Below are 14804 nucleotides of genomic sequence, written 5' to 3'. Positions count from 1 at the left end.
ACCAAACAGTATGTTATCCAGATATATTGTGATATTTAGACGTTCTCTCAAATGACTGTTAATCTATATGCCAAAGTATTCTTCTCTGAGACTTGTTAAAGGTTGTTCATAATCTCTGCAGCTATGTATAGTCTCTATAACTTATTATACAGTACAAGCTCTTCTATAGAGTCCAGTAAGCTGTTAAGACTGTTCTCAAGCAATTTATAGTGCAATTACAGATTCTCTTAAGTATGTTAAAACACAACTGATTTTTATATATATATAAATAACTGAAAGTAGTCCAATTTGTCTTGTTTTTATTGTGACAGTCAGGGACGCTCTCCCGATCTCAGTGGACAATGACTTGAGCAGAATTTACAAACTTATTTTTCTAAAAAGAATTCTTCTCCAGCTTGTAGATTAGATAAGATTGAATTACTGTTATTGCCAAATTAAGTGAAATTCAATCTATTTTATTGATTTTTTTAAATAATTTCTTTTAAAGGTTACTGATGCACTTTCAAGAAATCAAATGTCCCATCTCAGGCCCAAAATGGCCTTAACTAGCAAATATTATTGCACCACATCACATTATATACAGTCTGTATTCTTGTGCTTTGTGCCAAGAACAATATATTTTTATATATCTGTTTAAAAAATCGCTTTTGGCTCACTCAATTGATTTTTATTTTCCACAAGAGAATTGCACTATTAAACTTGACAAACATATTATAAGTGTAAACATAATGAAATACTTTTTGATATCAGAAAGATATATCATTTTCGAAGTGATATATTCATTAATTTCCTTTAGAATCAAAGTCCATGCTATACTGCCTGGCCAAAAAATAAAAATTGCATTCACTAATATTTCATTGGACCACCTTTAGCTTTGATTCTGGCGCATATTCGTCATAGCATTGTTTTTCAACAACATTATGCAATGACACAGCATTTATTTCCATACAGATTTGAATTAATCTTTGGCCGAGATCTTGTTATGATGATGGGAGAGTTGAATCACTCCGTAAAGTCTTCTCCAGCACATCCCAAAGACTTTCAATGGGGAGTCGGTCAGGACTCTGTGGTGGCCAAATTATGTGTGAAAATCATTCCTCATGCTCCCTGAACCTCTCTTTCACAATTTGTGCCCGATGAATCTTGAAATTGTCTTCCTGGAATATGCCGTGCCATCAGGGAAGAAAAAATCCATTGATGGGACAACCTGGTTATTCTGTACATTCAGGTAGTCAGCTGACATCATTTTATTTCTGTATAACGTTGCTGAGCCTAGAGCTGACTAATTGAAGCTACCCCAGATCATAACACTGCCTGCAGAGGCTTGTACAGTGGGCACTATGCATGATGGGTGCATCACTACATGCACTTCCCTTCTTACCCTGCCATGCCCATCGCTTTGTTATAGGGTAAATCTGGACTCGCCAGACCACATTACCTATTTCCATTGCTCCACAGACCAATCCTTATGCTCCCTAGCAAATTGAAGTCTTTTTTTCTGATAAGCCTCGCTAACAAGTAGCCGCACAGCTGTTTAGCACCAATCCTGTAAGTTATCATCACATTGTGCATGTGGAAATGCTCTTACTTTCACTATTAATCATAGCCGTGAGTTCTTCTGTCGATTTTTTACGATGTGACTTCACCAATCATTTTAGTGATCACCGATCATGATCATTCAAGATTCTTTTCTTCCGCGAATCTGATGGTTCACTATCCTTCCAGGTTTTAATAATGCGTTGGACAGTTCTCAATGCAATTCCAGTGATTTCAGCAATCTCCTTAGTTGTTTTCTTTCCTTGATGCAGGCCAATAATTTGCCCCCTATCAAACACAGTAACATCTTTTCCACGACAACGAGGTATGTCTTCCGACATGGTTGTTAAAGAAATGAGAAGCTACACACTGTATCAGTTAGGGTTAAAAGAACTGTTGTCAGCTAAAACATATTAATCACTGAAATAATGATACAAACATAGGCCCTTTTTTTCTGGCCAGGCATTTTGTGCCAATGAGTGGAATGTTTTCATTGCATGCATTCAAACATGCTTTAAGGCCACTTAAATTTCAATCCTACATTTACTCACCACTAGATGAGGCTGTTTTTTGTGTATGTTATAAAGTGATATGTTGGCACTCACTGACAGCATGTTGTGGTTGGATTGGACAAGAGAAACACTGGAAAATATATTTTTAAAATGTCTCAGGACATTTATTCATCTTCCAGTCTTCAAAATACCCAAATATGCCCACAATATGCAATAAAAAAGAAAAAGTACAATAAAACAAAATTCTATTCTATTCCATAAATGCTTTTATAAAGGATTATAAATAACAAAGAGTATACAGTATAATGCAATTTACACATAGTTTGCATTTAAAAGTAACAATCTCCAAGTGTTATACACAGTCTAGTTCATCCATTCATATGAGCACTGACAGGAGACTTAGTATGGAACAGTCGGAGAATGGGGTCAAGTGCTTTACCCAGGCACACTGTTTAGATGGGCAGCACAAACATTTATAGAGCTGGCAGACAGAGAAGTCTCAAGAATAATGACACAATTAATGTAATAGCATAACACAACTTGGCTGGCGAAGCATAACCAAATAACCAAGGTAAAACAAAAATCTGATTCTTCATAAAAAATTAATCACTTCACAAACTTCTACACTGTCTTTACTTGCACCACTCAGCTAAATGTTACATCCTGCTGATATGTACTACTAAAACACAACCAAAGCAAATTATATCACTAAAAGCTATTTTTAGGGGAGGAATTATACTTTTACATACTTCACAGTCTATTACATAACAAGGGATAAAGTAAAAGCACAGTACAGTAAAGTTACATTCAAATATCAAATAAGATCATGCAACATCAAATAAACATCTACAAAAATTTATGATTTTAAGTCTTAAAGTAATATTCCGGGTTCAATACAAGTTAAGCTCAATCGACAACATTTGTGTCATTGATTATCACAAAAAATAACTTCGACTTTTCCTCCTTTTCTTTAAAAATCCAAAATCTGCATTCCACTGAGGCACTTACAATGGAAGTAACTGGGCCAATGTGTAAATGTTAAAATACTCAGTTTCAAAAGTAGAGCCACAAGACGTAAACAATGTGTGTGCTAACGTGATTTTAGTGTGATAAAATCTCTTGCTAACCTTTTCTATGTAAAGATATATATATACATTTTTATAACTTCGTTGGCATGACAATGTAACACCATAAATCCTGTAATCCTGCAAAAAAATTATTTAAACAACTTCACAGCTAAAAATAATAAAAGTAGTAATCTAACAGAACAATTCATGTATGTGCTTTTATGAAATATTTCTGCCTTTAAACCCTCTAAAAATTGGCCCCATTCACTTCTATTGTAAGTGCCTCACTATAACCACGATTTTTGCTTTATTTAAGAAAAGGAGGGACGGCGTCGAAATAATTTTTGTGGTAAGCAACATTATGCCACTAATGCTGTCAATTGAGCTTAACTTGTGTTGAAACCGGAATATTCCTTATAGATAAATAATAAACACATGTTGGTGACTGCAAACCAAAAGCAGATCATAAATATCAGAATAACTGAAAAAGGTTCCCTTTGTCTCTACATGTGATTTCATCAATGAGTTTGGCATCGTGAGTTTGAGGTAAGAGGTCAAACATCTGAATGACATTGTTATAATGCTGGTTTAATAACATTAACAAACTATTCATTTCAAAACACTCATATATAAGTTTATTTATATTTTAAACTATTATAAAGTCCTTAATGTTTTTAACAGTCTTAAAAAAGGCATTATAAAACTAGCATAGTGATATTATAAGAGGGTGCTACTTTGCCTTAGATGTCATTCACTTAAAAAAAAAATAATTAAATAGACAGAAAAAACAACAAACAATACATTTCAGATTGGGGTTTCATTTAGTAACATTCTGATGTTTTTTTTTTTTTACAGCATTCTACTGAGCACATTTCGATTTTCTGAAAATGTTTCTAATTAACAGTGCTTAAGGTACACTATAGAACAATGATTTTTGAATGCCATGGCTGTTACATAGGGGTTTCGCTGTTGCAGTGTTTGAGAGAATCATTATCCTGACAGATGAGCTGGTATGGCTTTTCATTCTCCTCAATAACAGAGTTGACGATTTCCACGTCTTGGTTCTGAAGTTCCTGTCGTGAAAGGTGTTCAACAATCCCAGCACCAAACGAATCTCCCAAAACGTTAGTGGTGGTCCTGAGTCGATCCCTGGAGAATAACACAAATCACATCAAACAAAAAACACACAGATTACAATATTCTTCAGCTAAACTTCTACAAGTCTGTCATAATTATTCTACAAGCAATATTGTGGTTGCTAGTGTGTTCTGACTGATTTATAGGTGGTTGCTTACCGACTCAAGTCAAAAGAGCCTACCTCCATGTCTATGCTATTTTGGATATGGTTCAGATCCCTCCTTTCAATGTAAGTGGGATTTGTTATTTTTTTTAAATGTATTGTCTAGCAGGTGAAAATAAGTCTGATCACTTAAATTATGTGGTACAAGTTGCACTGAAGTTTCATACTTACAGTTTGGGGTTCGGTCAATTCCTTAGACCCTGCGTGCACATGCATGGATGTTATATATTGGCTTCGCTATATGCGACACATAATTTAAATTAATTAAAGCAGACTCTGGGCTGTCAGTAAATAGTTAAACTTTCGACGCACAGAGTCATGTGACAAAACAATATGGAGCTTATCACAGTAGAGTTTGTCTTTGGGAGAAATACAAACAAAACTACATCCGGTAAGAGACCCAGTTAAGTTTTTATATTGAAACCTGTTTGAGTCAAAAGATTAGAGTCTCTAGTTCTAGTTATCTGATATGCCATTTTGCCATCTGATTGCATTTGGAGTGGTGGTGGTGTAGTGGTCTAAAGCACATAACTGGTAATCTGGTAATCAGAAGGACACTGGTTCGAGCCCCACAGCCACCACCATCGTGTCCTTGAGCAAGGCACTTAACTCCAGGTTGCTCCAGGGGGATTGTCCCTGTAATAAGGGCTCTGAAAGTTGCTTTGGATAAAAGCGTCTGCCAAATGCATAAATGTAAATGTAAATGCATTTTTTTCCTTAGAAATACTATATTTATTGTGCATTATCACATTGAGAATCAATGGGTTCATCCAAAAACTGAAAAATGTTGATTTCAGAGGCTTTAAATAGAGTTAGGATGAAAATAAGGTGCATTTCCAATTGTTCTGAGACTAGTGCAGACAGACAGCACACTGGAGGACAATCATTCACTAAATTGGGAGTAAGGGAGCATCCTATATCTCTTTATGCAGCCAAGTGCATTCACTCCAAAAATCTGACCAAAAGTTCAGTTTCAGGCTGCAGATGATGTTTGGACCACTCAACATTTTTGGCAGATATGGGACAATGGTAATCAGTACATGGATTAAAAATGTATAATGTATAATTTTATTTTAACATGGTTGCCATGATCGGATGATGCTTTACATCAGAAATTAGCACAATTATTTCTGATTCAATGTTTGTAATGTCTCAAAAACTCAAATAACCATCACTCCTGGAAACATAAACCACTTGATAAAAAACGAAAAGAAATCTGACTTTCTATAGGTTGGTATTATATAAAATGTCACAACTTAGTTCCGCTGTACACACACACACACACACATTTAGTATGAGCAATCTAATCGTGATGCTTGGCTTAGCCAGAACCACTAATTACAAATATCCAAGTACAATTGAAGCCTTATAGAGCAATATTCTTTTGCAAAATGTGAATGCATAAAAGTGTGGCAGCATTATTTTTTCCATAATCTTTTAGAGCAACATTTTTAGCATGCAACCTTGTGTCTGCCACTGAAAATGAATATTCATTGTTTCCACAAAGCACAATTAGAAAGCAGAATATGTTAACAGCACCAAGAGACCTCCAGATTAGCAGTCTGCATTATGTATCAATAACCTTTGGGAGAGTGCTCTCTACTTGAGCCGCATGCTTCAACGTGACATTTGAAAGAGACTCACAGGAACCAGTCCACTGCGATGATCAGTGTAATGTCCTCTGTGGGCAGTCCCACCGATGTCAATACTATCACCATGGTAACCAGCCCAGCCTGAGGGATACCTGCTGCTCCAATGCTGGCGGCAGTCGCCGTGATGCTGGTGAAAAGATGAGGGCTTTTTAATATGGCAAAACACCCAAGTTTAATGCAAAATAGCCCACTGGCAGTGTTGGGTAATAATGGACTACATGTAATCCTGATAAAATAATAGACTTCATTAATTAATATACTTAAAATGTAATTTTAATAAAGCATGCAACAAGTAATCCAAAAGTATTCATATTAGATTACTTAAAAACTGTAATCTAAAAGATTAAATTACATATTATAATGTATTTTTACCATTTTACTACAATTTATAATCAGTATCAGATTACATTTAAGAGGTCAATGTTGTGTGTAATTGGATTACAAAGTAATTAGTTAATGTAATCTAATTACTTAAGGGCACAAAGTAGTGTAATGCATTACATTTTAAATGATTGTACTTTACAGATACTGACTTTCAGTGAAAGTAATGAAAGTAATTACTTTGGTTACAAATATGTTTTAGGTTTAATACAATTAAAATGTGAATTAATATGTTCATATGTATGTCTGTTTGCATTTCAGTGACAGCAGATGGGTGTGCAACAATGAACAAAGAGAAAATAGACATTATTTAGAATTTATTGAGTGGAAAAACAAAATATTTGTGACAAGTGTTTTAGAAACTAAATTAAAAGTAAAGTAATTAGTAATGTGATTCCAATTAAGTAATCAGTAATGTAATCTGATTATAATTTTTAGAGAAGTAGTTAGTAATTTGTAGTTGATAACTTTTTTTAGTAACTTTCTATCCAACATTGCCCATAAGCGATAAGGCGATAAGTGTGAAATAATGTTCTAAATATGATTGAAAGAACATTTCCTTAGAGATTGATGCTTGAGTAGTACTTGAGTTTATCATAACAAACCTTATGGTGAGGATTTGCCCAAAATTTAGGTCCATCTCATTGACTTGGGCAATAAAAATGGCTGCAACTGCCTCGTACAAAGCTGTGCCATCCATGTTGATTGTAGCTCCTACTGGCAGCACAAATCTTGTCACACGTTTGTCCACGTGGTTGTTTTCCTCAAGACAACGGAAGGTGATGGGCAGGGTAGCAGAACTGAAGAGCAGAAATACAGGCATAATCCATAGAGAAACATAGCTAGCACAACTTTAGTAAGAATTGGTTTTCCAAAACATAAAAGTAAAGTAAGCTTTTAAGCTGTAGGTGCCCTGTACGGTGCTCTGTACTGCACCCACTGTGGTTACCTGGATGAGGTACCCAAAGCAGTGATCAGAGCCTGCAGCAGCCCAGCGATGAAGGTGTATGGGTTCTTTTTGGTCACCACAAAGAAGAGCAGAGGCAGAACAATCAGGCCGTGGATGAGCAGCCCAACAATAACAGACACCGTGTACATCCCTAATTGTCCGCCCACCAGTGCAAGGTCCTTCATCTCCACAATCTTCCCCGCAATCAGGAAGAGGATGCCCACCGGAGCATACCTACCCAACAAGGTAGAAGTGTGATCAGAGGAAGCTATTTTATAGCAAAGATGCCAAAATAATAACATTTGAGGTAGTTGGACAATAGTAATTTAATATATTTATTTTACAGTGAACACAAGCTTAGCATAATTTAAAGTCACTTTGAATAAGTTATTTTTGCAATTCTGTCTGGTTACGACAGTGGCACAGAAATTACATACTTTACATTTAAAAGAATAGTTCACCCAAAAATGAAAATTCTCTCGTCATTTACTCAGCCTCATGCCTTCCCATATGTTTATGGCTTTCTTTCTTCTGCTGAACACAAACTAAGGTTTTTAGAAAAATATCTCAGATCTGTGGTTTCATACAATGCAAGTGAATGGTGACCCAAACTTTTGAAGCTTCAAAAGCACATAAAAGCAGAATAAAAGTAATACATACAACTTAATTAATTAAATCCATATCTTCAGAAGTGATATGATGGGGATGGGTGAGAAACAGATAAATACTGAAGTCCATTCTTACTATAAATCTCCAATTTCAATAAAAAATTGTTTTGCCGATCACCACTTATTGGGCAGGGAGGAGAATTTGTAGAAAAAAAGGACATAAGTACTGATCTGTTTCTCACACACACCCATCATATCGCTTCTGAAGATATAAATTTAACTACTAGAGTCATATGGATTACTTTTATGCTGCTTTTTATGTGATAATTGAAGCTTCAAAATTTTGGTCACCATTCACTTGCATTGTATGGAACCACAGAGCAGAGATATTTTTCTAAAAACCTTAGTTTGTGTTCAGCAGAAGAAAGAAAGTCATACACATATGGGAAGTCATGAGTGTGAGTAATTGATGAGAGAATTTTCATTTTTGGACGAACTATCTCTTTAAGTATGAATGTGTGTATCTAAGAAAAATAGTAGCCTTTGGATAAATGCATAAATGGCTGCCTCGCTGTTGTCAAGACTGTGACTAAACAACATCTCAGCAGGAGAGTTATCAGAACAACATAATCAGGCACTAACCAGATGATGATGGCTACCAAGCGCATTATGGCCTCATTCAGAGAGTCAAAAAAGTCCCGCAGAGCCTGGCCCTGCTGTTTCATGTTCCCAATAACTAAACCAAAGCACATGGAGAAGACCACCAGTCCCAGGGCATTCACCCCATTAGAAGAACCTGAAATGGGGACAACATCTTCCATGGTCTCCTGGATGGTCTGCAAGATTGTGCTGAAGTTGGACTCCTGGCCAATTTCTTTATAGTTGAAGCTGTCTGACACATTGACCATGATGCTGATGTTTTTAGTCAGCACAGTCTTCTTGTATAGTGTTTTATACTGAAACAAAATATGGATGATTGGTTATTTCCGTCACTTTGAGAGATTGTGGCACATTGTTTGAATAGATCTAGCAGCAGAACAGGATTTACAAACCTGTTTAAAGCAGGCCTCAACTAAATTAGGTGGAAACATATTTCTGTAAAAACAATGAGAAAAGTCAGACCCCATAACATCTAAAAAATAAACACTGTTTGCAACAGCCAATCTAAACTTTTCCTCACCTTATCAGGTCCAGAAAGGCATCAGCAGCCTGCACTGGCTCAATGCTGCCACTTGAGGCCATTGGTCTGTCCCTGCTCCCTTTACCTGGCCTGATTATAATCACCAAAACAATACCAATGAAAACAGCTATAAACGTGGTCACCATATAATAGATGATGGCCCGGATTCCCATCTTCCCAGATGCCTTGCTGTCTAAGGATGAGATTCCTGCAAAGACAAGAGGCAAAGTCTGGCACCTACAGACCAAAAGTCTACGATTAGGCATTAATCTTAAAGTTAAAGCAATAGTTCTCCCAAAAATGAAAATTCTGTCGTACATGAAGAGAAATTTAGAAGAATGCCTGTGCTGCTCTTTCCCATACAATGAAAGCAAGTCCCAGTGACAAAAAGGACAGCCCCTAGTCAACACATGCTTCCACTGTACTGAAAAAAAGCAACATGAACATTCTTCAAAACATCTCCTTTTTTGTTCCATGGAAGAAAGACAATCACACGTGCTTGGAACAACATGAGTAAATATATAAATGGTGTCTGAATTTTCATTTGTGGGTGAATTATTCCTTCTGAAGGAGCTATACAGAGTAATGTTTGCTGGTGTACCTGTGACAAGACTGGAGATGATGAGAGGTAGAATGAGCATCTGAAGCATCCTCATGAGCAGCTCTCCAGGGAAGGAAAAATATTTCACCTCCCTGATGGACAGGTTATGAGGCCTGAGAGCGAAACCCAGCAGCACCCCTGAAGAACGCAGTCAAACACAGTTAACAGACTATTGTGATAAAATCACCAAACCTTGTCTGTGCTAGTTAGATCCAAAAAGGTATATCCAAGATTTAGTCAACTTTAAAGCTCAAGTAACACATTTTTGCAAAAATACAATCTTTACATTTCTGCTTTTAAACCTTCTGGAGTGCCTCACACTAAGTGAATATGTTGTCTATTATACTGGACTTGGTAAAGGCAACTCTAATTCTAATTGTCTTTTTGAATGACAAAGGAAGTAGCCCACCATCAAAGTACATAGAAGCTGTGGATGGCCAAATTAAATAAAATACAAAACATAACAAAATATATATATATATATATATATATATATATATATATATATATATATATATATATATATATATTAATAAATCATATCAAATAAGTTAAATGTGAAAGTTTAGGTGTTGGTTTGTCTGGTCTTTCAATTTAAACTTCCCTCACTCTGCCATTATCATAAAAACAGCTTTACGATTACAACTGCGTGTATTGCTCCTGGCTGATGATCTGCTTTACCTACAACCACTGCAGCCACAGTGAAGATCACAAATGTGTTCCTTCGCAGGAAGGTCTTGACGCCGTCTCGCGTGATGCCACCCATCTTTCGCCTGCCTCCTGACATCTGCTTCTGTATAGCTCTGCAGAGACGCTGGAGCCCCTCCTCGGCACGCTGTGGCTTCTCAGAGTCTTCACTCAAAAACAGACTGGTGCTGTTAGGAGTCTTCTCATTCATAATCAGCTCTAATACATGATCCAGCAGGGTTTCATGGGAAACTGAGGCAGAACATTTTAAATATTATAAGAACCATTGGCCATTGTGGGGTTTTAACAAACAATGCTTCAATTACCAGCAATTCTTATTAACTACTACATCCCACCACTCCCCAGTTGTAAACTATAATTGTGGGTGATTGCATTCAACCATACCCCTGCCATTTCTGCAGTATACTGTGCATAGTATAGTTATGCACATTTTCTGTATGCATGGAATACACAGATGGCCTACTATATTTGCTTAAAGGAGGTTCCACGGGGTACATGGAGATACCCCGTGGATACCCCTTGTAAATTCTTCCAAGAGATTAAAATAACTAAAAAAATATATTTATGTGTGTAAATAGTGTCAATTTGAGTGGGTAACACTTATTTAGCTGAACATACAGTATAAGACAGGCTGATTTGAGCATTTCTGTAACTGCTGATTTCCTGTGATTTTCAAAAACAACAGTCTCTAGAATTTACTCTGAATGGAGTCAAAGACAAAAAACATCCAGTGAGTGGCAGTTCTGTGGATGGAAACACCTTGTTGAGAGAGGTTAACAGAGAATGGCCAAACTGGTTCAAACAGACAAAGTCTATGGTAACTCAGATAACCGCTCTGTACAATTGCGGTGAGAAGAATATCATCTCAGAATGCTATTCGGTTGGCACCGTTTTGGCGGCACGAGGGGGACCTACATAATATTAGGTTTTAGCTGATTTTAATGTTGTGGCTGATCGATGTATATAGGAACATGTTTCTGGTTTGATGTTGCTGAACAGGTACTTAAAGGGATAATTCACCCAAAAATGAAAACTTGTCAGTTACTCCCCCTCATGTCATCCCAGATGTGTTTGACTTTCTTTCTTCTGATAAAAACAAACAAAGATTTTTTGATGAATATCTTAGCTCTGTAGGTCCATACAATGCGAGTGAATGGTGACCAGATCTTAGAAGCTCAAGAAGCACATAAAGGCAATATAATGTTAAAGTAATCCATAAGACTAGTGGTTACACCATGTCTTCAGAAGCAATATAATAGGTATGAATGAGAAACAGATCAATACTATACAATCCTTTTTTATTAAAAATTCTCCTCCCTGCCCAGTAGGTGGTTATATGCACAAAGACTGTGAATCACCAAAACCAAAAGGAGAAGAATGTGAAGGTGATGATTACTAGTAAAAAAGGACTTAATGTTGATCGGTTACTCACCCACACCTATGATATTGCTTCAGATGTTATGGACTTAACTACTGGAATCATCGATTACGATTATGCAGTCTTTATGTGCTTTTTGGAGCTTCACCATTTTTGGTCAACATTCACTTGAATTGTATGGACTTACATAGCTGAGATATTATTTTTTTTAGATATGGCATGAGTTTGGGTAAATGATGAGAGAATTTTTATTTTTGGGTGAACTATTCCTTTAAGAGAATACAGTACTGCTCCTGTAGGGGACATGGATGGCATGTTAGTATACTTCTGTTACGACATCATTATTGGGCTACAACCACTGATAGATCAGTGGTTACAACACATTTAATGAGATTCTGACTCTACAAGTAGAAAAAGCTGCAGTTATGACATACTCTTATTTATTAAACTATAAATGCAAAATATATGTCATAATGAGGTGCTAATCCTGAAGACAACAAATGCACAGATGTTTCAGATGCACAACTGCATGGCATTACATGGCATTGCATGGCATTATGTGTAAGCTCATGGCTGTTCTGGAGAAAGAGTGTGGTGAACCTGCTGACAGAACAGGTTTACAGCAGACTGGAGCACATAAGGACAAGTCTAATGTTGTTGTTTTTTTAATTATCATTTAGAAACATAAATTTTGCCAAGCTTCCCACCGCACAGAACACCCTAGCAACTGTATAGCAACATCCTGTCAACTAACCACAGCAGCCTAGCAAGCGCCACTCACTTCCTCAGAAAATATAAAAAGGTAGTTTTGGATAATAGGCCATTGCATTTTTTTTATTTCATACATTGCCTAAATGCATTAATGCATATAATGCATTACCAAGATTCCATAAACAATATCCAGAAAATTATGAACTGGCCAATAAAAAGAACACTGAAAATACTCCTAACATTCCACATTTTTGGATAAATTATCTCCCAGTTCCAAATTTTAGGGTAAATAAACTCCATGTTATCACAGAGCTATTCCACATCTCTATGCACTTTACTTTAAATCGTTTTTTAAATAAAGTATTTACATGGGTCACTCACCACTCATGCTTACACAGCGTTGAGGTATGTCTCTTATAGAAGGAATGTGTGACTGTTCTCTTTACTCCAGCACTGAAAGCTTATTTGGTCGCAGGTAAAGCTCAACTTGTGTGCCAAACACACATGAAAAGGTTTGTCATCTGGCCTGACCTTCAGACCTTCTCTCACCTTACCAGTGACCACATACTGGGCAACACCACAGCCCTTGCAGTCTGATCTAGGGCCAGTCTCCCTTTCATTGATCCCTACTTGATGAACCCATCACTGATCTCAAAGCAGTGTAAATACTCTAACATCTACAAACACCCCAGGTGAAAACTACAAAGCTAACTCAGACCATAATCTTGTCCACTCTCCCAATAGTCAACAAACCCCTAAAAGTGCAGCACCTGATATCACCTGAACTAGAACATCACAGAGGTTGAGCAGGTTGTTTTCAATCTATAGCTTTATAGATACAGATTTGACCAGTGCTGCCTGCTAAAGAAAGAATAAGCACATATTCCTGACTATATAATATTGTATAGACAATATACATGTTTTAAAACAACAATATAAGATTGACTCACTCGTAACAGTTTTTTTCTTGTAGTTAATTCCTCCTGTGCGTTCTGGTAATTGTGCTCGCAGCTGAGGGGCGATGATCTAACTGGAGATCCCGCGATATATTGCACTGACAACGAAAGAAAGAAAGATATTAAAATCACCGAGAAACTACTTGCAAGTGATTTTTGCGTGGGATGTAAATGTTAAGGGATGCTTCCTGTGTGAAGAAAAAGCGACCTGACACACTGTAGTGCAAAGAATCATCAAAAGTATCATTGGGGGAGGCGTTTAAAACTGAGTGGATGCAGCGACAACACGTTCTGCGTTTACACTGTTGACTTAATTTTTGACGGTTCAATAAGGAAATCTAAAGTTATTATGTGATATATGTGGATGTGATATATATGTATAAATATGTAACATGGTGTGCATATTTTTGGTCTTTATAAGATGATAAATAAAATTGCATTTATGGTGAAAATGCTTTAGAGTCGAACATCCTGCGTATCTCATTACCATGACAACGTGCCTGCTTGAACTTGTTAATGACCTACGCCGATCTACCTACTCACCCACCTACACAGCTTGTGCTGTATAAACTCCTCTTAATCTTTCACTGCAACTTTCCCCAAGGAACCTCAAAATGTTAAAGGTTTAACTTTGGGCATGCATATTGTTCATGTATTTTCATGATGATGTGTGTGTTCTTTGGGGGGCGCTTGGGGATCAGGAATATCAATAATCATCAGAATTAGAATCATCTTTATTGCCAAGTTATTGCACATGCAAGGAATTTGTCTTGGTGTCAGGAGCTTCCAGTGCACAACAATACAAAACAGCAACAAGACAGAGATAATAATAAAAAATAATAAAAATAAAAATTTAACAGAAAATGCAAGTATGTAAAGAATACACAATATATATATATATATATATATATATATATATATATATATATATATATATATATATATATATATATACCTGTGTGAATATCAGTCACACAGTTGAAGAGGAGAGACATGGCCTGTCATGGGAGATTAATCAAAAGTGGTCTTACACAGGACACCTTCATGTGTATGTCTGGATATAAATGTTTATATGTTTATATATATATATATATATATATATATATATATATACGTAGTGCAAATACAAATCTGTTATATACAGTGCTAGTGAATGTAATGGCAGAAGAGGTAGGATGTGGTGGATAAATATAAAAAGACTAAACCGTGTATTGCACATAATTTTTAATGGGGCAGTTTTAAATGTTAATGAGATTGATAGCCAG

General features: G+C 36.3%; 1 protein-coding gene across 2 annotated transcripts; it reads right to left on the bottom strand.

The window, feature by feature from the left end:
• Positions 1-2208: 2208 nt before the first annotated feature.
• Positions 2209-13737, bottom strand: LOC127625941 (excitatory amino acid transporter 1-like). 2 transcript variants are annotated; one of them, XM_052101436.1, is made up of 10 exons: positions 13534-13737; positions 10468-10725; positions 9787-9924; positions 9186-9393; positions 9058-9100; positions 8648-8961; positions 7398-7631; positions 7054-7248; positions 6060-6194; positions 2209-4264 (listed from the first exon to the last, which is right to left on the bottom strand). In XM_052101436.1, the coding sequence occupies exons 2-10, from the start codon at positions 10682-10684 to the stop codon at positions 4066-4068; spliced, it is 1683 nt and encodes a 560-aa protein (XP_051957396.1). In that variant the 5' UTR covers positions 10685-10725; positions 13534-13737; the 3' UTR covers positions 2209-4065. The 2 variants fall into 2 exon arrangements, with proteins under 2 accessions (XP_051957396.1, XP_051957395.1); XM_052101435.1 differs by lacking the exon at positions 13534-13737 and adding an exon at positions 12965-12982.
• Positions 13738-14804: the final 1067 nt, after the last annotated feature.

The sequence above is a fragment of the Xyrauchen texanus genome, chromosome 32 (genome assembly GCF_025860055.1).
Source record: "Xyrauchen texanus isolate HMW12.3.18 chromosome 32, RBS_HiC_50CHRs, whole genome shotgun sequence".
NCBI classification, from domain to species: Eukaryota; Metazoa; Chordata; class Actinopteri; order Cypriniformes; family Catostomidae; genus Xyrauchen; species Xyrauchen texanus.
Note: the sequence above shows the minus strand (reverse complement) of the source record. Positions and strands in the feature narration are given on the sequence as shown.